Raw genomic sequence first — 27844 nt, 5'->3', positions numbered from 1 at the left:
TGTGTCCGGTTTCTACTTTGACTTATCACTGCTTCTCTTAGAGCACATAGTGTAGAATAGACACACTCAGTGCACTTATAGGAAAAGGCAAGCGGAAGTGCTGTTATTCATAAACAGGTGCATTGTAAGTCGTTTACACCACATGTGATAGGACATCATAATCCTCCAGGCCTGTTTTGGGGCAGGAAACCGTTTGATTCCCATCATGTTCCTCTCTAAAGGGTGTGTGGAGACTTGATGTTTCCCCACCAGGGGATGCAGGGCCAGGGAAGAAGGAGGGGTTCAATGGGAAGTTGGTTGGTGACTGGTGGGGTGGAATATTCACGAGGTGAACCTGGAGGGGGGTGTCTGGCTGTGACATCATTGCGGAACAGGTGTGTGTAGCTAGCTCCTGGCTAGATGGAGCGAGGGGGAGGTGTGACACCAGATAGCATTTGAAACTGATGACTGATGTTGATGATTCAACCTGAACAGGAGGGTGAAGGAGTGACTGAAGGAAAAGGGCTTGCAGCTTGTCCCTATACAAGTGAAGCACCACAGGTTCATTTGGTCAAGGATTCAATTGTATTGATGTGACCCAATCCAAAATGTCCCAAACTGGCAGTCATGGATAGGGGATCTGCAGTGTTATTATGACAGTCTGGGTAATAATTGTCAGCAGGCCTGGTTGAGGCTGATGAAGCCAAACAGAATGGGCGGGTACCAGTCACAGCCTCCATGGTAGTGATATGGGGAGAGCGAGAAGAGTCTGTGAAATGGCTTGGAGCTGCAGCCAACCAGCCAGTCACAAGTGATCTACAGCAGGCTACCCCAGGAGGCAGCCTGCCTCACCTCTTATTACAGCATGCTGCCCTCTAGTGATGAGATTTATCGCTGCAGAAATAAGTCATTCCCAACCTGGGAAGCTCCTATCCGAACTCAGCAGACCTAGTTGGAATGAACAAGCTGATGCGTTTTGGTATTTGGTGAATGTTATGAAGTAAATGCCAGTAGAAGCTGAATAACAGACAGGTTCTGTCCTTATCACTACAGAATGGGAGGCTGTAGGCAGAAGAAGACATTGTGTTTAACAACAAATGTGCAGAGCTAGCTGTGGTTGTGTAACGGTTTGTCTTGCACAGAACCGTAATTACATAATGACAACAAGCTTATATAAGCCTTATAAAAGGGCATTTTCCAAGTGACAGCACTGACTTTGGGTCTGCGTTTAGCGTGATAAACGAGGTCAGGGTCTCATCTCTTCATTGACATTTTACAGGAGTGATTAGGGTTAAGTGCCTTGCTCAAGAGCACATTGATAGATTTTTCACCTAGTTGGCTCTGGGTTTCGAAACAGTGACCTTTCAGTTACCTGGCCCTATGCTCTTAACCGCTAGACTACCCCATCTTCTCCACTCCTCTCCCTCTATTCTTTCTCCTTTCTGCTTACGCCAATATCCTGTATGGTCTCTCCTTTTTCTTCTATGGTTTCCTCTCTTGACTGTATGGTCTCTCCTGTCTTAGTTCTCCTCATCGGGTGTCTCCTCCTCTGTGGTCTCTCCTGTCTTAGTTCTCCTCGTCTGGTGTCTCCTCTCTCGTCTCTCCTCATCAACCCCCTTTCTCTTCCTCTCTCTAACCTCTTCTCTCCTCTATCCCCATGGCAGGCAGCTGCAGGAGCTTCAGAGGCAGAAGGAGATGGAGCGCGAGCGGCTGGAGCACGAGCGCCAGGAGAGGGAACGGCTGGAGCGTGAGATGCTGGAGAGGGAGCGTGAACGGGAACGTCAAGACCGTGAGCGTCAGGAGCGAGAGCGGGAGCGCGCCGAGCGGGAGCGCGCCGAGAGGCAGCATGTGGAGCGCGTCGAACGGGATCGCCTGGAGCGTGAGCGTCAGGACCAGTTGGAGAGAGAGCAGTTGGAGAGAGAGCAGTTGGAGAGAGAGCAGTTGGAGAGAGAGCAGTTGGAGAGAGAGCAGTTGGAGAGAGAGCAGTTGGAGAGAGAGGTGGCGGAGAGAGAGCAATTGGAGAGAGAGCGGGCGGAGAGAGAGTGGGAGCTGATGGAGAGCGAGAAGCAGGAGAGGGAGAGGATGGAGCGAGAGACTCACCAGGAGCAGCAGTTGGACAGAGAGCAGATGGACTGGGAGAGAGGGAGACGCATCTCCAACGCCGGTGAGCAGCCAAGCCTTTTTCCTTACCCCTTACACACTCGCCCACATGCATACACATACACACACCAACACGCATATGCACACATCTGATGTCTAGGACAGGACAAGGTAGTACAGTACACACTGACGACACAGGACAGAACAAAATGACAGAATAGTTGCCAACAGGTGAGTGTACTTAGGTCTCACTTCATTTAGCAGTAGTACTTCCAAAGAGCCGTCTTGGGTGTAAAATCCCAGCTTGACATTTAGCTGGAGTCTGAAGCGGAGACGCTGACTCTACTCAGCCATCCCTGGCCGCTCATTAGTTAGTGTGACTTATAGCGAGGCTCCTCTCCCATCTCTCTCTGCCCATCTGCCTGTGTGTTGGACGGGCTCGTGGAACAGCTTGAGTGGCGCTAGGGCATAGGGGGAGTGTTTGGGTGCTTCTCTCAGCGAGCAGGCAAGAACACACACACACTGACACACACTCAGCTTTCTCTGCCTACTCCTGTTGGGTCCTGTTCTGACCAGGGATGGCTTTGACTATGTGTTGGTGGATGGTAGGGGGAACCCCAGCCAGCCTGCCCAGCAAAGCATAGGCAGGTGCAGGACTCAGGCTCTGGATTTGGTTTGGGGAGGATCAAGGATGGGAGATGGGCATTGCTGCTACATATTGGGTCAGTGGGGGAGCCAGTGTTTGCATGGTTCAGTGCCGCAATCATTACATTAGTTGGGCCAGATTCTCTGTTAGTAGGAGAAAAATGAACCATCAAAGCTAACATGCTGCCTGCCCCGCAGGAGCACATCAACATAACTAACATATCATGGTATTGAGTTCACTTTTTCTTTCCCAGGACATTTATACAATAAATGCATAACGACCCAATTCACACGGAACATGACAAGACCAACACAAGAAACCATGTTGCACTGCATGTTGTTGTAACATTTGGGCCGTTTTGGGGTTTGAGGTGTGAGTATGCACTTTTAATACGCTTCTAGTTGTCTTTCCTGCAGGAAAAACAAACATTTGCGCTGTTGGCCTAACGTACATAGCCTTGCAATAGCTTTTGGTTGGATTTCCAATTTCATTCATAGTATGTTTAGTTTTCCATTGGATGTCGTCAGTGTCTAATGGAGGCCATGCTGATCCTGTGTGTAACCATACCTCAACTTCTAACTCAAAACTTGAGGAGAGGTCTGCTAATAAGGCATCCGCAGATCCATGGACTATTATCTGAGATGAGCTTCTTGACGTGTCCAGCACACTGTGGCGTCTGTCTCATATTAGCTATGCCCCTTTATCGCTTTCATAAGAACAAGGGCTTCTTTGTGTGAATGTCAACCTCTTTAATCCAGCAATTCCTACTACTGATGTGATGGTTCTAGACCGGCCCGCCCTATACTGGTCCACTAGGAACACACTAGGCTACACACTAGGCAACATTTAGTTATTGTGTATGGAGGAGATGGAGTGTTATTACTCTGGGATCACAGAGCAAAGCTAGGGCCTGCCTCTGCCCACTTACCAGCCGGAGGGAGTTGGGGGGGATCGGGAAAGAAGAGACAAACATTTGGACAAGAGTAACTTCTGGTTGGAGGTGTGTGTGTGGCTGCCACTGAGGGTCAGTGGAGTAGAATGAGGCTGGCACAAAGGATTAGCAGCATTGCACCTCATTCAACATATGGCATGAGAGGCTTCTGCTCTGGGCTAACTCTGGGGCTTCGCTGGCTGGGGCCACAATAAAACAGAGCATGGATAATTCAGAGCATGCAGTCAGGCTCTGGCAGTGAGACCACCCAGTGAGACTACCCCCCCGCAATGGCTGACCTCACTAATTCTGTACTTTACATGAGAGATGAGAAGATACTACTGATGTGTGTGTTGATGAGACACAGACTTTGTGATGGTATTTTGTTCTTTGTTTTGTAAGACTTTCTGTGAACTCCTTTTCATTTGAAAGAGGAGATTCTGACTTGAAATCGTTCTGATAGGAACTAGGTAATGGTGAATGCAAGTAAGGGGTGATTGATTTAAACTGGAGTCACCCAAATATTGAATCATTTTATTCATTGTCTGTGCACCATTTGCTTATTGTAAGAACAATGAACAAAACATGCCCATATTGGTTACATGTCTCAATTGTGGTTCTTTGACTTCTAAATGTATAGAATAGCCACTGGATGCAGTATGGATAGAGTGAGTGACTGACCAGTGCTGTGTCTGGTGTGTGTTGATCCTGTGAGTTTCGCCAGAGGCTAATAAAGTGTTTGAAGTGGGCATCACTTGATTAGGCTTCATTCATTGAGCGGCCAGGCCAAGCGCTCCCGACTGAATGTACGATGGTCTCTGTTTTTCTGCTGCCTCTCTATCCATTTGTTCACATTGACGCATTGTTTACAGAGTGTGGCCTCAGGATCTGTCTCAACTGCTAACCTTGTGTACTAATAGTAGCATCCTTTCTGTCAGAGAAAGGACCAAGTATAGAAAAAGGAGATTTAGGTCTGTGCTGGTTTTTCCTGCTTCATTTGCCCCCTTTCTCTCTGTTCTTTCTGTTTCTCCCCCTTTCTCTCTGTCCTCTCCTGTGTTCTTTCTGTTTCTCCCCCTTTCTCTCTGTCCTCTCCTGTGTTCTTTCCCCTCTTGTGTGGCTGCACGGTGGCTGCTTCTCTCCTATCCTGTTCAGCGTTTGAAAGTACCCTCTACACCCCTCCGCCTCCAGAGTACTCCTCCAAGACCTCCTCTACGTCTGTGTCTCCCACCACCCCCAACTACCCTCCACCCACCCCGTCACCCTCCTCTGCAACACCCCCCACCCCGCCTCTACGTCACTCTGCCTCCCGTTTTGCCACCTCACTAGGCTCCGCCTTCCACCCCGTCTTGCCCCACTACGCCACAGTCCCCAGGCGACAGCCCGTCCCTCCCACGCCCCCCACCCCTGCCCCAGCAACCCCCTCCAAGTCTTTGGTGTGGTCAGCAACAAACTTCAGCCCTCTGCCTCCCTCGCCCCCCGTCATGATCAGTAGCCCCCCGGGCAAGGCAACAGGCCCTCGCCCTGTCATTGCCATCCCAGTCCCCAGCCCCTTGTCACAGAAACCCCCCTCCCCCAATGGGCCTCCTATGTTCCCCGCCCCTTCACCGGTCACCATTGGCAACAGCAGCAACCCCACCCCGCCTCCCCCTCCCACCCCGCCGCCCCCTCCACCGCTGCCCCCTCTGTCCCTGTCCTGCCAGCAGTCGCCTGTTGTCTCCCCCATCGCTCCCCTTGTGTCCTCTCCCTCATCCCAGCCTGCTGTTGTCCCTTCTCCTTCCACAGCTCCCCCTGCCTCTGCTGACCTCTCTGTAAACCTCTCTGAGCTGGGAGACTCCTGCTCCTCGGCTCCAGAGGCCTTTCAGCCTGCAGACCCTCTGGCCCAGCAGGGTAAGGCCTCACCTCTCTCAGCCGCGCTCTCTACCTCCACTCACCCACTAACGGGGGCCAGGGTATAGCGGGTCTGCCCTAACCAGCTCGGCACAGCTCTGGGTGCCAATGCTGGCTGCAGCGGTGGCTAGTACGGCTGTGGCTCTAGGTCTGCTAGGTGCTTGTTAATCTGTGTTGGTCAGGTGTCTGTCTGGCCTCTGTCAGCATACTCTCGCCATGTATGTCCATGCTATTGCTCGTGGTCTAGAGTTGCCTGGTGAACTGGTTTGAATGGTGTCTGGTCATTGGGCATGGCATGGAATGGCATGTATGTGTGCAAGTGTGCACTCACAGACAGGGGGCTCTGCTGCATCTAGCTATAGATCTCAGAAGCGATGTCTGGAGGGATCAATGTCTCTTTGTTTCTCCTTTGCTTCTTGTTTTTTTTTTTTTTTATCACCTCAAACTATTATTTTTCTGCAATTCACCATTGTGATGACCTTAGTATGTTACCATGACTTTTCACCCTCCCTTGTCATGTCAGTGTTGTGTTCATCAAGCCTACTGGACCTGGTGACCGTAGGCTTGTATACGTGATACAAAAGGGACTGATAGATGGAGACTCATTTCTGCTCTGCCCTTGGTCACTTAGGGTTCTTGTCATGACACTACTGTAAGTTTCAAGGGAACGGGAGGGATGATCGTGCGGAGGAATTAACATAGATATTAGATGTATTTTGATTAGGAAATGACTGACTGAACTCTGGGGCAGTCTTTAGAGGGATTGTCACTGTCGGAACCTATCCAGCAGCTGGAATCAAAAATATTAAGATCACTTTTTCCCTCTCCTAAATTGAATAGTTAGCATACACGTCTATCCCCTCTGGATTTGGGGATCCAAATAAATGAATACCCTCTAACAACCATGTCAAATGAGGACAAGCTTTTTATTATTCTTCCTTAACCGGCAACCACATCTGATTTACCTTCTTAACTTTATGAGAAGTAACATTTAATTCAACATTTTGAAATCTTTCTGAAAACCATTGCAGTTTCAAAAGTTCAGATTTGACATAATTCAAACACTCCAGTAGCATTAATGGGACTATTTTGTAACATAATAGAGTTTTCAATTGTGGTGTATTAAAACTGCCCTTTGAGTAACTGGTCTGTAGCATTTACAGGGCATTCGGAAGGTATATCGTTATCCACATTTTTTACGTTACAGCCTTTATACTAATGTCATCTATCTACACACAATACCCATAATGATTAAACGAAAATAGGTTTTTCTAAATTTTCCCAAGTGTTTTAAAAATATAAAACATTTATTTACTTAAGTATTCAGACTCAATTGAGTTCAGGTGCATCCTGTTTCCATTGATCATCCTTGATGTTTCTATAACTTGATTTGAGTCCATCTGTGGTAAATTCAATTGACTGGACATGATTCGGAAAGGCACACTGCAAAAACCAGGCCATGAGGGCAAAGGAATTGTCTATAGAGCTCCGAGACAGGATTGTGTCGGCACAGATCTGGGGAAGGGTACCAAAACATTTCTGCAGCACTGAAGGTCCCCAAGAACACAGTGGCCTCCATCATTCTTAAATGGAAGGAGTTTGGAACTACCAAGAGTCTTCCTAGAGCTGGCCGCCCAGACAAACTGCGCAGTCGGGGAAGAAGGGCCTTTGTCAAGGAGGTGACCAAGAACCCAATGGTCACTCTGGCAGAGCTCCAGAGTTCCTCTATGGAGATGGGAGAACCTTCCACAAGGACAACCAACTCAGCAGCACTCCACCAATCAGGCCTTTATGGTAGAGTGGTCAGGTGGAAGCCACTCCTCAGTAAGGGGCACATGACAGCCTGCTTAGTTTGCCAAAAGGCACCTAAAGGATTCTCAGACCATGAGAAACAAGATTATCTGGTCTGATGGAACTCTTTGGCCTGAATGCCAATCGTCATGCCTGGAGGAAACCTGGCACCATCCCTACAGTGAAGCATGGTGGTGGTAGCGTCATGCTGTGGGGATGTTTTTCAGTGGCAGGGACTGGGAGCTTAGTCAGGATCGAGGCGAAGATGAACAGAGTAAAGTACAGAGATCCTTGATAAAAACCTGCTCCAGAGCGCTCAGGACCTCAGACTGGGGAAATGGTTCCCTTTCTAACAGGACAACGACCCTAAACACACAGCCAAGACAACGCAGGAGTGGTTTCAGGACAAGTCGTAATGTTCATGAGGCCCAGCCAGAGCCCAGACATCAACTTGATCAAACGTCTCTGGGGAGACCTGAAAATAGCTGTGCAGCGACGCTCCCCATCCAACCTGACAGAGCGTGAGAGGATCTGCAGAGAAGAATGCGAGAAACTCCTTAAATACAGGTGTGCCAAGGTTGTTGCCTCATACCCAGGAAGATTCGAGGCTGTAATCGCTGCCAAAGGTGCTTTAACAAAGTACTGAGTAAAGGGTCTGAATACCTTTTGCAAATGTGATATTTCAGTTTTTAATACATTTGCAAAAATATCTAAAACATTTTCTTTTGCTTTGTCATTATGGGGTATTGTGTGTAGATTTGAGGGAGAAACTAATCAATTTTAGTGTAAGGCTGTAACATAACAAAATGTGTGAAAAGTCAAGGGGTCTGAATACTTTCTGAATGCACTGTATATGTAGATTCAGTGAGACTATTTCTCCCACTTGGACTGACCCACCCGTGTTAGTGACCTCTGCCCTCCAGTCTCCTCTCTCATTTGGCTGAAAGGAAACTGGTCACACTATAGAGATCCATTTAAATTACTATTCTAATAATTAGTATTCAAATTCCTAATTCTATAGGTCACGCCCTCATTAACAGGAGCTCAATATGGGCACATTCCATCATGGCTTATTGATCCAATCATCTGTCTGGGTTGAGGAGTCACAATGATTTTTTACAAGCTAATTATTACAGTTAATACATCTCTGTGGTTCCATGGTTTAGGGCTGCTCTTGCAGGCATATGCCGATATTGACCTAACTAAGGCTGCTAGAGTTCCTGTGTCCAATGCATTTTCTGTCTTGTTTTTGTGTTGGATGTCTCCATTTGCTTCATTCAAATGGATACATTTAGGCCATTGCCACAACTCATTGATGTGCATGTTGTATGACAAACAGCAAGAGGATAATAGCGACTTCATGCCGTGTCGTCACACAAGTTTTAAAGTCTAAGGTTGGTCAAGCCTGATAATGTTAGTATTGATGTTGAATATAGTATGGGTGCTTAAAGAAACCTGAGGGTTTTTTTGTGTGAGGATAAACTAAATAGGAGAGAACTCATGACCCCTGCTCTTTCTGTGAATCCTAAATTTTGATACTGACTGTTTACTCTTCTCCCTCCTCCCCCATACAGACACAGTGTTGACGCCGGTGCTGCCCACCCCCCCTCCCCCTCCCCCCCTCCCTCCCGGCTCCACTGTGACCCCCACAGCCTCTGCCCAACCAGGCCCTCCTCCCCCTCCCCCCTTACCCCCCACACTCACCCCTACAAGCGGCGGCCCCCCTCCCCCACCCGGTCCCCCACCTTCCCTCGGTGGCCAGGCCCACCCTCCTCCTCCACCAGCCCCTCCCCTGCCGCCCGGTCTCTTCTCCCCCTCGGAAGACCGCCCCCTGTCCGGGCTGGCCGCTGCCCTCGCTGGAGCCAAGCTGCGTAAAGTGCCAAGGGTGAGAGGCCGACACGCACAGAACAGAAACACACCCACAAGTCCCTTACACAGACACCCACTGTTTGTCTCATACCATATGCTCACAGGCTTGTGATCTTGTCCAGCACCAGTCACACTTTATATTCCCTCTATCGGACGTACTGCTGAGCTAATAACTAACATTTCGTTGTTTTTTTTGGTTATTAAATCGACTTCTGTTCAATTACTTGAATTCCATTTAGTTCACTTTTTTTTGGTGAGTCCAGCTCGCTGTTTAATTCACGAGAGAAATCTAAGAAATCAAGCTAATGTACACAACGATGAGAGGGACAGAGACAGTTTGTGGAAGTATAACTTATCTAGTACAATTATTTTGTCAAGATAGCTCTGCAGCATAGTGTAGGCTACAGTACTTATGCTGGCTAGCTAAGTAAAATGACTAAAGACAGTACACTATGGGGAGCACGTAACGTTAGATGGCCTGGTTGGCTGACTGCTGCTGCCTGAGCAGAGATGATGTTAGATGGCCTGGTTGGCTGACTGCTGCTGCCTGAGCAGAGATGATGTTAGATGGTTGGCTGGCTGACTGCTGCTGCCTGAGCAGAGATGATGTTAGATGGCCTGGTTGGCTGACTGCTGCTGCCTGAGCAGAGATGATGTTAGATGGCCTGGTTGGCTGACTGCTGCTGCCTGAGCAGAGATGATGTTAGATGGCCTGGTTGGCTGACTGCTGCTGCCTGAGCAGAGATGATGTTAGATGGCCTGGTTGGCTGACTGCTGCTGCCTGAGCAGAGATGTTAGATGGCCTGGTTGGCTGACTGCTGCTGCCTGAGCAGAGATGATGTTAGATGGCCTGGTTGGCTGACTGCTGCTGCCTGAGCAGAGATGATGTTAGATGGCCTGGTTGGCTGACTGCTGCTGCCTGAGCAGAGATGATGTTAGATGGCCTGGTTGGCTGACTGCTGCTGCCTGAGCAGAGATGATGTTAGATGGCCTGGTTGGCTGACTGCTGCTGCCTGAGCAGAGATGATGTTAGATGGCCTGGTTGGCTGACTGCTGCTGCCTGAGCAGAGATGATGTTAGATGGCCTGGTTGGCTGACTGCTGCTGCCTGAGCAGAGATGATGTTAGATGGCCTGGTTGGCTGACTGCTGCTGCCTGAGCAGAGATGATGTTAGATGGCCTGGTTGGCTGACTGCTGCTGCCTGAGCAGAGATGAAATGATGACTTTAAGAATGAATGAAGAATCAAATAAAAACTAAGTAATATACACAACTCAAATATTTTGATTATTTCATAGTAATATCACCATTTTCTATTGATGTGGACCTGTCTACCTGACAGGTCCACATTTTGGCCTTTGGAATTTCCATAAAAATGCTCAAATCATTGTAATGTCATTATTTCGGAATATAAAAATATGGAAATTAAACATCGGGATTATTCTTTAAATAATCGAGCAATAACCAAACCAACCTAATATATAATAATAATATAATAATATATGCCATTTAGCTGACGCTTTTATCCAAAACACTAATCACTCAGCACTAATTGGGAGCTGCCACTCACTTCAGATACATGTAAATCATGTAGCCCATACTGTACTTCACACATTCATATACTGCACTCCACCATACCTGACCCCCAGTTATGTTCCTCTGTAACATAGTCTACCACTACTTCTCTGACTCTGACCTTTCTCTCTATCCTTCAGAGTGATAGTGGTGGTGATGCGGCAGCTGCTCTGGCTGCAGCCATGGCTGGGGGATTGGCTGGCGCTACAGGGGCCAAACCTGGAGGGAACGGCCCCCTGGGAGGAGCACCTGGAGGAGGGGGGTTGATGGAGGAAATGAGCGCCCTCCTGGCCAGGAGGTGACATTACACTACATTCCCGTTTGAAACATGGAGAGAGGAGGGATACAGCATGTTTGGGTGGCTTCAGGGAGTGGGGGGGGGGGGCAATATTGAGGAAGGCTTGAGGCCCAAATGTTTCTTGTCAATATAGATATTTTCATTTCATTGCAGATCATGTACAGTAGCTGTTGCGGTCAGCCAAACATTATTTCAAAGTAATTTGGTGTGGGAGAATTTTTGTTTTGACATACAATATAACATGTTATAACTTTAATATTTTGTGGTGTTTTTCAGGAGAAGAATTGCAGAGAAGGGATCATCGCCTGAGCCAGAGCAGAGAGCTGTGAGTATGACAGATAGACAGAGGCCAGGGAAAGTTCATCTCTGTATATCCTGCTTGACAGTACCTATCTAGTCTACCCGTCTATAATTCAGTAGCCTGGTGTTTGTATTCTGTATCCCTCCCTTCTGGATGTCTTTGGAGCTTCATATGTTTCTCTTTGAGGGTCATTGGTGGCATTAAAGAGGAGCAATGGATCTCCCTCAGTGGATTATTAACTAAATGCCTGGTTACATTTCTGATCATCTGAAGCTGCCTGACTTATAACTTCTGACCTTTGAACTCACTGTGCTACTCTCCAATAGGATGACGGTGGCAGCGAGGGCACCACGACTCCTAAAGTGTCTGCCTGTAGCACACCAGGTGAGTGGGGTACAGGATACAGTACAGGACTGTAGTGGTCAGAGATACACAGGACCAGAACAGAAACATGCACCTTCCACATTCAGACCACCATTTACATTTAAGTCATTTAGCAGACGCTCTTATCCAGAGCAGGATCCTAGTCCGTGTTGGCCAGCAGTACATGTAATTTGGCAGATTTTTTTCAGTCAGTATTTTTTTGTCTTCTCATGAAGTGGATCAGTTATATCAGTGTAATTATCTCTAATGCTTTTGTTTCTCTCCTCCGTAGACATGCCCAGGAAACCATGGGAGAGGAGTAACACTATGAATGGTAGCAAATCCCCAGTCATTGGAAGGTAAGTACCAGCATTCCATAAATGTACAAACGGTGATATATTTTTAGTCTCTGAGTCGAAACACATTATTGGGTCAAGTACAACGAAGTCAAAATATCCACTGCCTGTCTGAATCATTGACTGCCTCTACATTGCTGCTCATTATCATGTAACTGAAGAGAAGGAACACAGGGGGTAGCAGAGCATGGCTCACTGCTGGGGTCTGACCCCTGGGCTTGCTGGTTCATGACTGGTTAATAACATGACTAAAGCACAGGGCTGCTGCTTATGTAACAGTATAATTTTAAACCGTCCCCTCGCCCATACCCGGGCGCGAACCAGGGACCTTCTGCACACATCGACAACAGTCACCCTCGAAGCATCGTTACCCATCGCTCCACAAAAGCAGCGGCCCTTGCAGAGCAAGGGGAACTACTACTTCAAGGTCTCAGAGCAAGTGACGTAACCGATTGAAACGCTATTTAGCGCGCACTGCTAACTAAGCTAGCCGTTTCACATCCGTTACACTTACCACTAGGCTACTGCTAGCAAGGCTGTCTGTATCAAATCAAATTTAAATTGTTGCATGCGCCGAATACAACAGGTGTAGACCTTACAGTGTAATACTTGCTTATAAGCCGTTAACCAACAATGCAGTTTTAAGAAAAATACCCCCAAAATTAAGAAATAAAAGTAACAAATAATTAAAGAGCAGCAGTAAAATAACAATAGTGAGGCTATATACAGGGGGTACCGGTACTGAGTCAATGTGCGGGGGCACCAGTTAGTTGTGGTAATATGTAAATGTATGTAGAGTTATTAAAGTCACTACGCATAGATAATAAACAGAGTAGCAGCAGCGTGAAAGGGGGGCAATGCAATTAGTCTGGGATGCCATTGATTAGATGTTCAGGAGTCTTATGGCTTGGGGGTAGCTGTTTAGAAGCCTCTTAGACCTAGACTTGGTGCTCCGGTACATCTTGCCATGTGGTAGCAGAGAAGAACAGTCTACGACTAGGGTGGCTGGAGAATAGGTTTTTAGGTTCTTCCTCTGACGCTGCTTGGTATAGAGGTCCTGGATGGCAGGAAGCTTGGCCCCCGTGATGTACTGGGCCGTACACACTACCCTCTGTAGTGCCTTGCGGTTGGAGGCCGAGCAGTTGCCCTACCAGGCAGGGATGCAACCAGTCAGGATGCTCTCGATGGTGCAGCTGGATAACCTTTTGAGGATCTGAGGACCCATGCCAAACCTCTCCCATTGAGGGAGAGGTTGTCCTTGCACCACACAGCCAGGTCTCTGACCTCCCTATAGGTGTTCTCGTCGTTGTCGGTGATCTGGCCTACCACGGTTGTCAACAGCAAACTTAATGATGGTGTTGGAGTCGTGCCTGGCCATGCAGTCATGAGTGAACAGGGACTACAGGAGGGGACTGAGCACGCACACTTGAGGGGCCCCCGTGTTGAGGATAAGCGTGGCGAATGTGTTGTTACCTACCCTTACCAACTGGGGGCGGCCCATCAGGAAGTCCAGGATCCAGTTGGAGAGGGAGGCATAGGGTCCTTAGGTTAGTTATGAGCATTGATGGTGTTGAACGCTGAGCTGTAGTCAATGAGTAGCATTCTCACATTAGTTATTTTTGTCCAGGTCTGAAAGTGCAGTGTGGAGTACAATAGAGATTGCATCATCTGTGGATCTGTTGGGGCGGTATGCAAATTGGAGTGGGTGTAGGGTTTCTGGGATAATGGTGTTGAGCCATGACCAGACATGAGTGCTATGGGTTGGTGTCATTTAGGCAGTTTACCTTAGTGTTCATGGGCACAGGGACTATGATGGTTTGCTTGAAACATTTTGGTATTACAGACTCGTACAGGGAGAGGTTGAAGATGTCAGTGAAGACACTTGCCAGTTGGTCAGCACATTCTCGGAGTACACGTCCTGGTAATCTGTCTGGCCCTGCGGCTTTGTGAATGTTGACCTGTTTAAAGGTCTTACTCTCATCGGCTACGGCGAGCGTGATCACACCGTCCGGAACAGCTGATCCTCTCATGCATGCTTCAGTGTTTCTTGCCTCGACGTGTGCATAGACGTAATTTAGCTCGTCTGATAGGCTCGTGTCACTGGGTTAGCTCGCAGCTGTGCTTCCCTTTGTAGTCTGTAATGGTTTGCAAGCCCTGCCACATCCGACGAGTATCGGAGCCAATGTAGTACTATTCAATCTTACTCCTGTATTGACGCTTTATCTGTTTGATGGTTCATCGGAGGGCATAGCGGGATTTCTTATCAGCTTCCAGGTTAGAGTGCCATTCCTTGAAAGCGGCAGCTCTACCCTTTAGCTCAGTGCGGATGTTGCCTGTAATCCATGGCTTCTGGCTGGGGTATGTATGTACAGTCACTGTGGGGAGGATGTCATCGATGCACTTATTGATAAAGTAACTGATGTGGTGTACTCCTCAATGCCATCGGAAGAATCCCGGAACAAATTCCAGTCTATGCTAGCAAAACAGTCCTGTAGTTTAGCATCTGCTTCATCTGATCACTTCCTGCTTCCTGCATTAATTTTTGCTTGTAAATCAAATCTAATCAAATCAAATTTTATTTGTCACATACACTTGGTTAGCAGATGTTAGTGCGAGTGTAGCGAAATGCTTGTGCTTCTAGTTCTGACAAAGCAGTAATAACCAACAAGTAATCTAGCTAAGAATTCCAAAACTACTACCTTATAGACACAAGTGTAAGGGGATAAATAATATGTACATAAAGATATATGAATGAGTGATGGTACAGAGCGGCATAGGCAAGATACAGTAGATGGTATTGAGTGCAGTATATACATATGAGATGAGTATGTAAACAAAGTGGCATAGTTAAAGTGGCTAGTGGTACATGTATTACATAAGGATGTAGTAGATGATATAGAGTACAGTATATACGTATACATATGAGATGAATAATGTAGTGAACATTATATTTGGTAGCATTGTTTTAAAGTGACTAGTGATATATTTTACATTTCCCATCAAATCCCATTATTAAAGTGGCTGGAGTTGAGTCAGTGTGTTGGCAGCAGCCACTCAATGTTAGTGGTGGCTGTTTAACAGTCTGATGGCCTTGAGATAGAAGCTGTTTTTCAGTCTCTCGGTCCCAGCTTTGATGCACCTGTACTGACCTCGCCTTCTGGATGATAGCGGGGTGAACAGGCAGTGGCTCGGGTGGTTGCTGTCCTTGATGATCTTTATGGCCTTCCTGTGACATCGGGTGGTGTAGGTGTCCTGGAGGGCAGGTAGTTTGCCCCCGGTGATACATTGTGCAGACCTCACTACCCTCTGGAGAGCCTTACGGCAGTTGCCGTACCAGGCGGTGATACAGCCCGACAGGATGCTCTCGATTGTGCATCTGTAGAAGTTTCTGAGTGCTTTTGGTGATAAGCCGAATTTCTTCAGCCTCCTGAGGTTGAAGAGGCGCTGCTGCGCCTTCTTCACGATGCTGTCTGTGTGGATGGACCAATTCAGTTTGTCTGTGATGTGTACGCTGAGGAACTTAAAACTTACTACCCTCTCCACTACTGTTCCATCGATGTGGATAGGGGGGTGTTCCCTCTGCTGTTTCCTGAAGTCCACAATCATCTCCTTAGTTTTGTTGACGTTGAGTGTGAGGTTATTTTCCTGACACCACACTCCGAGGGCCCTCACCTCCTCCCTGTAGGCCGTCTCGTCGTCGTTGTTGGTAATCAAGCCTACCACTGTTGTGTCGTCCGCAAACTTGATGATTGACCACGCAGTCGTGGGTGAACAGGGAGTACAGGAGAGGGCTCAGAACGCAGTGTTGAGGATCTGCGGGGTGGAGATGTTGTTGCCAAACCCTCACCACCTGGGGGCGGCCCGTCAGGAAGTCCAGTACCCTCTCTCCTCGTCCGCCCACGTGTTCTCGCACACCCCGAGAGCTTCTGGTCAGCGGGGTGGTGGCACCGGGATCCTCATCTCTCCCAAGTGGTCATTCTCTCTTTCTCCCCTTACCCATCTGTCTATCGCCTCCTTTGAATTCCATGCTGTCACAGTTACCAGCCCTTTCAAGCTTAACATCCTTATCATTTATCGCCCTCCAGGTTCCCTCGGAGAGTTCATCAATGAGCTTGATGCCTTGATAAGCTCATTTCCTGAGGACGGCTCACCTCTCACAGTTCTGGGCGACTTTAACCTCCCCACGTCTACCTTTGACTCTTTCCTCTCTGCCTCCTTCTTTCCACTCCTCTCCTCTTTTGACCTCACCCTCTCACCTTCCCCCCCTACTCACAAGGCAGGCAATACGCTCAACCTCATCTTTACTAGATGCTGTTCTTCCACTAACCTCATTGCAACTCCCCTCCAAGTCTCCGACCACTACCTTGTATCCTTTTCCCTCTCGCTCTCATCCAACACTTCCCACACTGCCCCTACTCGGATGGTATCGCGCCGTCCCAACCTTCGCTCTCTCTCCCCCGCTACTCTCTCCTCTTCCATCCTATCATCTCTTCCCTCTGCTCAAACCTTCTCCAACCTATCTCCTGATTCTGCCTCCTCAACCCTCCTCTCCTCCCTTTCTGCATCCTTTGACTCTCTATGTCCCCTATCCTCCAGGCCGGCTCGGTCCTCCCCTCCCGCTCCGTGGCTCGACGACTCATTGCGAGCTCACAGAACAGGGCTCCGGGCAGCCGAGCGGAAATGGAGGGAAACTCGCCTCCCTGCGGACCTGGCATCCTTTCACTCCCTCCTCTCTACATTTTCCTCCTCTGTCTCTGCTGCTAAAGCCACTTTCTACCACTCTAAATTCCAAGCATCTGCCTCTAACCCTAGGAAGCTCTTTGCCACCTTCTCCTCCCTCCTGAATCCTCCCCCCCCCCCCCCCCTCCTCCCTCTCTGCATTTTGAAAAGAAGGTCGACGACATCCGATCCTCGTTTGCTAAGTCAAACGACACCGCTGGTTCTGCTCACACTGCCCTACCCTGTGCTCTGACCTCTTTCTCCCCTCTCTCTCCAGATGAAATCTCGCGTCTTGTGACGGCCGGCCGCCCAACAACCTGCCCGCTTGACCCTATCCCCTCCTCTCTTCTCCAGACCATTTCCGGAGACCTTCTCCCTTACCTCACCTCGCTCATCAACTCATCCCTGACCGCTGGCTACGTCCCTTCCGTCCTCAAGAGAGCGAGAGTTGCACCCCTTCTGAAAAAACCTACACTCGATCCCTCCGATGTCAACAACTACAGACCAGTATCCCTTCTTTCTTTTCTCTCCAAAACTCTTGAACGTGCCGTCCTTGGCCAGCTCTACCGCTATCTCTCTCAGAATGACCTTCTTGATCCAAATCAGTCAGGTTTCAAGACTAGTCATTCAACTGAGACTGCTCTTCTCTGCATCACGGAGGCGCTCCGCACTGCTAAAGCTAACTCTCTCTCCTCTGCTCTCATCCTTCTAGACCTATCGTCTGCCTTCGATACTGTGAACCATCAGATCCTCCTCTCCACCCTCTCCGAGTTGGGCATCTCCGGCGCGGCCCACGCTTGGATTGCGTCCTACCTGACAGGTCGCTCCTACCAGGTGGCGTGGCGAGAATCTGTCTCCTCACCACGCGCTCTCACCACTGGTGTCCCCCAGGGCTCTGTTCTAGGCCCTCTCCTATTCTCGCTATACACCAAGTCACTTGGCTCTGTCATAACCTCACATGGTCTCTCCTATCATTGCTATGCAGACGACACACAATTAATCTTCTCCTTTCCCCCTTCTGATGACCAGGTGGCGAATCGCATCTCTGCATGTCTGGCAGACATATCAGTGTGGATGACGGATCACCACCTCAAGCTGAACCTCGGCAAGACGGAGCTGCTCTTCCTCCCGGGGAAGGACTGCCCGTTCCATGATCTCGCCATCACGGTTGACAACTCCATTGTGTCCTCCTCCCAGAGCGCTAAGAACCTTGGCGTGATCCTGGACAACACCCTGTCGTTCTCAACTAACATCAAGGCGGTGGCCCGTTCCTGTAGGTTCATGCTCTACAACATCCGCAGAGTACGACCCTGCCTCACACAGGAAGCGGCGCAGGTCCTAATCCAGGCACTTGTCATCTCCCGTCTGGATTACTGCAACTCGCTGTTGGCTGGGCTCCCTGCCTGTGCCATTAAACCCCTACAACTCATCCAGAACGCCGCAGCCCGTCTGGTGTTCAACCTTCCCAAGTTCTCTCACGTCACCCCGCTCCTCCGCTCTCTCCACTGGCTTCCAGTTGAAGCTCGCATCCGCTACAAGACAATGGTGCTTGCCTACAGAGCTGTGAGGGGAACGGCACCTCAGTACCTCCAGGCTCTGATCAGGCCCTACACCCAAACAAGGGCACTGCGTTCATCCACCTCTGGCCTGCTCGCCTCCCTACCACTGAGGAAGTAAAGTTCCCGCTCAGCCCAGTCAAAACTGTTCGCTGCTCTGGCCCCCCAATGGTGGAACAAACTCCCTCACGACGCCAGGACAGCGGAGTCAATCACCACCTTCCGGAGACACCTGAAACCCCACCTCTTTAAGGAATACCTAGGATAGGATAAGTAATCCTTCTCACACCCCCCCCCCTAAAAGATTTAGATGCACTATTGTAAAGTGGCTGTTCCACTGGATGTCATAGGTGAATGCACCAATTTGTAAGTCGCTCTGGATAAGAGCGTCTGCTAAATGACTTAAATGTAATGTAAATGTACCCAGTTGCACAGGGCGGGGTCGAGACCCAGGGTCTCGAGCTTGATGACGAGCTTGGAGGGCACTATGGTGTTAAATGCCGAGCTGTAGTCGATGAACAGCATTCTCACATAGGTATTCCTCTTGTCCAGATGGGTTAGGGCAGTGTGGTTGAGATTGCATCGTCTGTGGACCTATTTGGGCGGTAAGCAAATTGGAGTGGGTCTAGGGTGTCAGGTAGGGTGGAGGTGATATGGTCCTTGACTAGTCTCTCAAAGTACTTCATGATGACAGAAGTGAGTGCTACGGGGCGGTAGTCGTTTAGCTCAGTTACCTTAGCTTTCTTGGGAACAGTTAAATGGTGGCCCTCTTGAAGCATGTGGGAACAACAGACTGGGATAGGGATTGATTGAATATGTCCGTAAACACACCAGCCAGCTGGTCTGCGCATGCAGATGCCGTCTGGGCCTGCAGCCTTGCGAGGGTTGACACGTTTAAATGTTTTCCTCATGTCGGCTGCAGTGAAGGATAGTCCGCATGTTTTAGTTGCGGGCAGTGTCAGTGGCACTGTATTGTCCTCAAAGCGGGCAAAAAAGTTATTTAGTCTGCCTGGGAGCAAGACATCCTGGTCCGTGACGGTGCTGGTTCTCTTTTTGTAATCCGTGATTGACTGTAGACCCTGCCACATACCTCTTGTGTCTGAGCCGTTGAATTGAGATTCTACTTTGTCTCTATACTGACGCTTAGCTTGTTTGATTGCCTTGTGGAGGGAATAGTTACACTGTTTGTATTCGGTCATGTTTCCAGTCACCTTGCCCTGATTAAAAGCAGTGGTTCGCGCTTTGTTTCACGCGAATGCTGCCATCAATCCACGGTTTCTGGTTTGGGAATGTTTTAATCGTTGCTATGGGAACGACATCTTCAACGCACGTTCTAATGAACTCGCACACCCTGAATCAGCGTATTCGTCAATGTTGTCGTCTGACGCAATACGGAACATATCCCAGTCCACGTGATGGAAGCAGTCTTGGAGTGTGGAATCAGATTGGTCGGACCAGAGTTGAACAGACCTCAGCGCGGGAGCTTCTTGTTTTAGTTTCTGTCTGTAGGCAGGGATCAACAAAATGGCGTCGTGGTCAGCTTTTCCGAAAAGAGGGCGGGGCAGGGCCTTATATGCGTCGCGGAAGTTGGAATAGCAATGATCCAAGGTTTTTCCCGCCCTGGTTGTGCAATCGATATGCTGATAAAATTTAGGGAGTCTTGTTTTCAGATTAGCCTTGTTAAAATCCCCAGCTACAATGAATGCAGCCTCCGGATATATGGATTCCAGTTTGCAGAGTCAAATAAAGTTTGTTCAGAGCCATCGATGTGTCTGCTTGGGGGGGAATATATACGGCTGTCATTATAATCGAAGAGAATTCCCTTGGTAGATAATGTGGTCTGCATTTGATTGTGAGGAATTCTAAATCAGGTGAACAGAAGTACTTGAGTTCCTGTATGTTGTTTTGGCCACACCACGTCACGTTAACCATAAAGCATACGCCCCCGCCCCTCTTCTTACCAGAAAGATGTTTATTTCTGTCGGCGCGATGCGTGGGGAAACCAGCTGGCTGCACAGTCTCCGATAGCGTCTCTCCAGTGAGCCATGTTTCCGTGAAGCAAAGAACGTTAGTCTCTGATGTCCCTCTGGAATGCTACCCTTGCTCGGATTTCATCAACCTTGTTGTCAAGAGACTGGACATTGGCGAGGAGAATACTAGGAAGTGGTGCACAATGTGCCCGTCTCCGGAGTCTGACCAGAAGACCGCTTCGTTTTCCCCTTTTTCAAAGTCGTTTTTTGGGGTCGCCGTCTGGGATCCATTCCGTTGTCCGGGGTGAAAGGCAGAACACAGGGTCCGCTTTGCGAAAGTCATAATCTTGGTCGTACTGATGGTGAGTTGATGCTGCTCTTATGTTCAGTAGTTCTTCCCGACTGTATGTAATGAAACCTAAGATGACCTGGGGTACCAATGTAAGAAATAACACGTTAAAAAACAAAAAACTGCATAGTTTCCTAGGAACGCGAAGCGAGGCGGCCATCTCTGTCGGCGCAGGAATCAGGATAGAATTATGGCCAGATTTGCCAAATGGAGGGTGAGGGAGAGCTTTGTACGCATCTCTGTGTGTGGGGTAAGTTTTTATATATATATATATATATATATATATATTTCCCTCTGGTTGCACATTAAACATGCTGGTAGAAATGAGGTAAAACTGATTTAAGTGTATTCAAGTCCCCGGCCACTAGGAGCGCCGAATACAGCTCGTTGAGTATGGTCTTAGTGTCCGCATCGGTTTGTAGTGGTAAATAGACCACTACGAAGGATATAGATGAAAAATGAGTGTTCCTGAGATGTCAATGAAAGCCCCAAATTCCAGGTTCTAATTCCAGGGCTCTAAATGGCAGTTTGTCGGTGAGAACGTGTTCCTGGAAATGCACCTCCAGCTTCCATGTGCAAAACAGAATGCTGACTGCCTCCACCACAAGTCCTTTTTTGTTTTATTTCGCTGAGAATGTGAGATGTTTTTTAGAACTTCCTTTAAAGTCGGTTGGTGTTGCATTTTAGCGTATTAATGCGAAAAGTTTCAGACAATTAACAGATCCCTAGAAAATGCCTATTACAATGCTTTATCATTGTAAAGTTAACTTAAGTCAATATATCATCAATACGGCTATACTCCGTGTTTTCTCTGTAGCCTGTAGGTTTAGTTTGGGTTGGTTTAGGGAGGGGACCTGGGGCTGCAGGACAGGCCTTTTAAGAGCTGTCGTCTCTCTCTCACGGACTTGACTCACCGTGAAGAAATCTGATGGGTTCTGATCAGGTAAACAGGGATACAGGCCTGTAGAGCAATAATTCTCTATTTTTACTCATTTTGTGTCATTTGCTGTGATCGAAGTGGAAGTGATATTTTTGGGGGCTTGGGTTAGTGCCTTGTAATTCCCACATACTGTACCTCTGTTTTGCCATCAACGTCATCACCAGACTGCTAATGAATTCCAGATATATACATTGGTTTATTCTTGTTTTAAAATAAGCAATCTATAGGTTTATGTCATGTTACGTTTCCAGTTGCTTTACAATCTTTGTTTTACTGTCCATCTCTCCTACAGTGCCTACTTTCCTGTCAAAGGGAATCCCTCGAACACATCACAAAGTGCCCCCTACTCACATGTACACACATACTCAACACACTCTGTGGCTGTGTGCTACTGTATAGTGAGGAAGCTAGAGGAGACATCACCCCGCCCAGTGCTGTTAATATTCACTTCCGTGCCAATTCTGACCCAGACGCACCCAATAGATAAGGCCACACAGCCCTGCATTGGCATCTTACATTTCTCTCACATAAACTGGCCTTAGTATTTGACCTATAGAGGAGGCCAGAGAGACCACGGGAGCAAATACACAAACACGCAGAAGGACAGCTATTGAGAATTGTTACACTTCCCCTCTTGGCTTCCACTTCCTCTCTGACAAGAGTTAATTTCTTCACTGATTTCACACTCAGATAGTTTCCTTAGTTCCCTTGAATCATTCCTGTAGTTGTAGACCATGGTGATTACCTTGTTGGCAACGGTGTTCCTGTCCCAGCTGATCCAATGGCAGAGAAGCATGGCTGTGTGTGACTGCTGAATTGTGTGTGCATGCTGCAACTACAGCGGCCTGTCTCTGACCTCTGGCTCCCAAAGTTGACTTGATTGTGTTTAAATCGGGCTAAACTACCCAATGTCCGGTGTGTTTCCTTCCTATTAGTTGGTATGTGAACTCGAATGGTTGGTGTGTGTAGCATGTGTATTGGGCTGGCTTTACCTAAGGCAGGGAAGGGCAACTGGCGGCCCCCCATTTAATGGCACTCCGATCAATTCCCTTATGTCAGTCATTGATAGTCACTCAATTAGCCCATTTCAGCTAACATAATTATTTTACATTTAATTACAGCCCCTCGTGATGAGTTCAGACTTTTTGTGGCCCTGCCCCATCAAAGTTTCTCATCCCTGACCTAAGACATGAAGCTATTCTATTTGTGATTCCAGTCATAGGACTCTATACAGTTTCCAGTTAATTTACTGGTTTGCTTTGCCTAAATCTAGATTCAGTTTGCTCTGAGCATAATGATGCTTGAACCAACTAAGTTCATGAAGGAGCCTCGTACTGTATGTTGGCAGCCAAATTGTTAGGTACCCTGTCAAATAGGCTCAGTTGTTTACCACTGGTGTCCTATCAATGCTGACAAATTTATATGAAATGGCCTGAAAATAATTGTGGTATTCTTATGCGCTACATTGCCATATTTGTGAATCGGTTTCCAAATTCTGAATTTAAAACAATTATGTTGGTATATGATGACAGTTTGTTTTGTTTAAGTCTGTAACTTCCTCGGTTTCCTGTTGTGTTTTGATATCAAACCGTCAATTTGAAATCTCAGTTGTCCTCCTTTGGTGTTTCAATGCACTTTCAACTTGTTTATGTTATAGTTGCACATTTTTTAAAAGAGTGATTGAAGTGTCTGAGGACTGAATGCGGAGGAGAATGATCGAGCTACAGTCGGCACTTAGCTGTCTTGTTTTCCTCCAAGACGGACTTCTGAAGGCCCCCTTGACAATAGCCCCAGTTTAGGTATACTACTCTAACTTTTCTGTTTCTCGTCTACAGACCAAAATCCACACCGACTGGATCCCTAAGTGCCAACGGGGTGCCAACAGAAGGTCTCGACTATGACCGATTGAAACAGGTATTCAGAGGAGACAAGTAAAAAATGACCTGATTTGCTGTTTACTGGCAGTACACTGGAGCTGTAGTATTTTACACGGCATACTAAAGAGCCCTGAGAGGGTGTGCCCAATGACTGTGTCCTGTGCTGCGGCAATCCCTCCCTTCTCCCCTATGAAGGAGCCTGTTAGATAAGTGTAGATTTTTCATATACCCTCCCTATCTGTGCACACAGCAGCAGCCTCAGTCAGAGCAGTAAACACAGAGGAGTGACACTATGGGCGTACTAAAACTCATTCAGCTCTCTGGGACAGTATCGCTCATTGATGCTACGCTCTCTGTTTTCCCCCATCTCACATGTCCAAAGAACCTGAAGGTTGATGCAAGTTATTTGTTTTTCCACTGTTTTTTGGTCTCTAATCTTCACCTTCCAACCTTGTATTTTCAGGACATTCTGGACGAGATGAGGAAGGAGTTATCAAAACTGAAAGAGGAACTCATTGATGGTAACTGATTGCTTGATTAACCTTATGCACATACTGCTCTGTAGTATGTGACAGGGTGTGAAACAAGTTCCTCAAAGCACAGGGAGGAAGTCCTTACGCTTACGAGGCCTGCTGTACCTTTGTCATCAGAGAATTAGCATCAAACCATTCAAGCCGCTGCTAAGATCATATCACAGCAAAGACGGCACAAAACACAATATAACTGACATGTTGTTTGTCTGTCCACAGCCATCAGAGAGGAGCTGGGCAAGTCGAACACTGTGTAGAAGGATCTCACCTCCCTGTAAATTACACCTATTACCGGACAACTGAGACAGGTCAACTTCAGATATAGGACAATATTATAAAGCAACAAACAAGGTAAAAAAAGTTTTAAAAGGTGGCGATGATGATGACAATAACTGAATTAATACAGCAGACAGAGTTTGTGGGGCGGAGCAGCGTCAGGCACACAACTGGGGATGAGGGAGTGCGGGAGGCGTGTAGCATGGAAGCACTGCTGGCGTCCATCTTGTGAAGCCTGGCCGTTGCTGCCATTTTCCCGCAGCCTCACCTGGAGGACAGGACACAGTCATGAAGAGAATTGACTGTCATTATGCAAAGATTTCTCTCTTTGTCGATAACACAAGAAAACAAGGAAAATCAACAAAAACTAACTATATTGAACTGTATACTGTATTAACCATTGAAGTGTGAGAAGTCAGACAGCGGTCACACTAAGATTTGGAACGGTTGGTGCGCACTTGTGATTTCAAAGCAAAAAGGCATGTTTAGTGGGCGAGTGTTAAGTTTGGAGGCAGGAGGGGAGGGAAAGGGAAGTAAGGACTCAGTTTCCCATAGGGCCATAGGAGGGAGCCTCTTGATGTGAATGAGGGACTGACTGGTGGACTGGGTATTGTCTACTGCTGCAGGACTCTGTAATGCTTGTCTTCCTCAAATACTATTTTAACCTGAATATGTACAAAAGAAGAAAAAATGATATCTACAAGTCTATGAATTGTCTGTTTTAATGTAAACCATGGCCATATCAAGTAGCTTAATCAAATATTTTCAAGATGGTCTTTTGGTCTGTTTTGGCTTAATATCCGAATATCATGATCTTCTTTTTTTTCTATCAAAATGATCGCTGTAACAAGCTACTGTACTGCATTTCTTCTCACTGTTTCGGTGTGTTGCAGGCTGATGAGACGGTCACAAAGGGTACATGCCTTTCTACAGTCAATCTGTGTAGCTCTTTACCAAACAACCTCTGTCAATTAGTGACGGTTAATACTGCTAAAATCACCATGACCAGATCTGGAGATGGAGCTATTTGAAATCTCTGTACTGTTATTATGAACTAAACCTTTTTTTCCTCCCTCTCATTTTCTGTCAAGTGTTTGGTGCATGTGTACGGTGAGACTGCCAAGAAGTTGCGTTATTGTCTGTCAGTTTATAAGCAATAAGTGTAGCATCTGGGTTGAATTTCCCCCACATGTTTTCCTTGAAATGTTCCTGTTCTTTTAACTCTACTCCAGCGCCCTGTTGAGGATGTGATTCTGTACCTCCTTCTGTTCACGACTGGACATCCACCTAATAGATTCTAAACTGTTCTGAAACAAATGGGTAGAGAATAGATGAGATGGACAGACCCCCTCTGTTTATAGCCATAATGTACTTAATTTACTGAGGTACGCCATTCATTTTTCAATTCATGGTACTCATGGTATTTTGCAGGAAAAAAATACAAAAAATAGTCATGAAAAAGACATGAGGGACACCCCATAAATGAGTTTGTCCGCATGACATATCCGCATCCATGCTTGTGTCATTCAGTGTTTTCCTTGTGCTTTATAATTATTTGTAGCATTTTTGTTTGCCTTTATTTCCTCTCCTTATAATATGAAGTTCTGATAATGGCATACTTCTTTCGCCCTCTGACTTTGTTCATATGGGAATGGCTACTTTTAATTGAAAATGTTTCCTTTTCAAAACAAAACATTTTTGATTTCCTAAAAATCTCGATGTACAATCAACGGAGAGAAGGTCAAACTGAGGTCAACCTGAGACTCGTGTAAAACAGAGAGAGCTGTCTTCAATGTGAAACTCTAGCTTCTATTCTCTTGACTTGCTGGTAAGGGGATCGACTTTGATCAGGGTTCTGTCGTGGCAACAGCTGAGGGGGTCGTGGTGACTGAGCTATCTTCACAACACTCCCCTGGTGAGTGTTTTGCTCAAACACAAATTATTTCATTCTCATCTCTGAATCAAAGCATTGGAAGTTTGTACAGAAGAGTGTTTACAGCATCGATTGCACTTTATAAACCCATAGAAATTCATGATACTATGATGAACCTGCTTTACAAGATGCAGCCATCGCCAATAGTGTGGCTATCACACCAAAGGTTTCAGCTACAATCTCCTCCTACACACGTCACACTTTACTGAGTCGCCTTTTGTTTTATCATTGTTAAGAGAAAGGGAGATATCTATATATCGAGTCCTTAGGTTTGGGGAGTGAAACATTCTAATTAAGGATCATTCATATCTACATGGATAATTCTGTTTGTGATCTTCATGGTTTGTGCCTTGTTCTGAATTTACATTTAATATGTCAAAGATTTAAAAAGACTAGTAATAATTCTAGGAACTGTCATAATCTCACATGATCATTGTTTATTCTTTTTTTTTTTGCGTCCTGGTATAGTTATTTTAATGGGAGAATGAAGTTATGTTACAAAGTACAATTGAACCCAAGAAGTGGTGTATTTTCCTCATGCCATTTGTATGTTACAGAGCAGTTTGTTACATTGTTTAGGTTCTTAGCGCTTGGGAAATCTGAAAAATGTATATATCCTCTACAGCAGTGGAGGCTGCTGAGGGGAGGACGGCTCATGTCTGAAACAGAGCGACTGGGATGGCATCAAACCATGTTTGGTGTATTTGATACCATTCCACCAATTCCGCTCCAGTTATTACCACAAGCCCATCCTCCCCAATTATGGTGCCACCAACCTCCTGTGCTCTACAGTTACATTTTTGTCCCCAAAATCATATTTTTCCATCTACTGAGGGAACCGAAGCTGGTGGACATATTGAGAAATTCAACTGAATGTCTCTGAAAGGAATTTATCAGTTTCCTTTATTCTTTTATCATTCACATTGTACCATACTGTTCTCATGTTAATTAGAATTTTCTTACATGCTAACATTGTTTGAGCAAATGAAATAAAAAAAAATTGCAATACATGATTAAAAAGTAACTTTGTTTTGTGGTGTTCAATTGACATAGTTTCAGTAACTCATTCTTAACTTTTTAATCTGGATATTTCTCTCCTGCTGTGGGACAACATGTGATCCACAGGAGCTCTGAGCCTGTTCTGAAGAGTTACGAAGCCATACATGGACTTGTGCTGCATCAGCAGTTTCTCTCGCGGAGCTCTTCTCAGCCTTTGAATATAACTTGTTTATCTGCAACAAAGCGAATGTGTGGGAGATCATACCATTTTACATGCAGGGCATTCATCAAATATTCAAAAGCTTGAAAACAATAATTCAGCAGAAACACTGAAATTGAGCTTAGGTGAAAATCTTGGACTTGTCTTGTCTCATGGTGATTATAAGCCTTGTGTTTTACTCCATCTGTGTTGAATACTTTACAGATGTTTGGTATAAAGAGGTCATTACTGTATAGGAATTTGTCATAAGACTGAACTTGCTTTAGAACTGTCCCCTCACGAGTCAGTCACTGCCTCAGCCACTTGTTCCTTAAGTAGGTCTAGGGAATTCCCAGCAGGCCTATTCTTAGTAGCAGACCAATCACATTGTGTTACATTACC

General features: G+C 46.9%; 1 protein-coding gene across 4 annotated transcripts in view; it reads left to right on the top strand.

Annotated features, from left to right (window-relative positions):
- LOC118397866 (protein enabled homolog) overlaps positions 1–27254 on the top strand; it is a 151167-nt gene extending 123913 nt beyond the window's left edge. For 2 of the 4 annotated variants that reach the window (XM_052470952.1, XM_052470951.1), the window contains exons 5-14: positions 1644–2143; positions 4809–5543; positions 8909–9219; positions 10917–11074; positions 11351–11399; positions 11702–11759; positions 12031–12097; positions 23464–23542; positions 23969–24026; positions 24255–27254. In XM_052470952.1, coding sequence (XP_052326912.1) covers positions 1644–2143; positions 4809–5543; positions 8909–9219; positions 10917–11074; positions 11351–11399; positions 11702–11759; positions 12031–12097; positions 23464–23542; positions 23969–24026; positions 24255–24292 — 2053 coding nt within the window. In that variant the 3' untranslated portion in view covers positions 24293–27254. The remainder of the gene's footprint in view (positions 1–1643; positions 2144–4808; positions 5544–8908; positions 9220–10916; positions 11075–11350; positions 11400–11701; positions 11760–12030; positions 12098–23463; positions 23543–23968; positions 24027–24254) is intronic. The other 2 variants (XM_052470953.1, XM_052470954.1) reach the window with 2 other exon arrangements.
- The last annotated feature ends 590 nt before the right edge of the window (positions 27255–27844 follow it).

The sequence above is a fragment of the Oncorhynchus keta genome, chromosome 19 (genome assembly GCF_023373465.1).
Source record: "Oncorhynchus keta strain PuntledgeMale-10-30-2019 chromosome 19, Oket_V2, whole genome shotgun sequence".
NCBI lineage: Eukaryota > Metazoa > Chordata > Actinopteri > Salmoniformes > Salmonidae > Oncorhynchus > Oncorhynchus keta.
The sequence above is the reverse complement of the archived record's forward strand: the minus strand, read 5'-3'. Positions and strand labels throughout refer to the sequence as shown.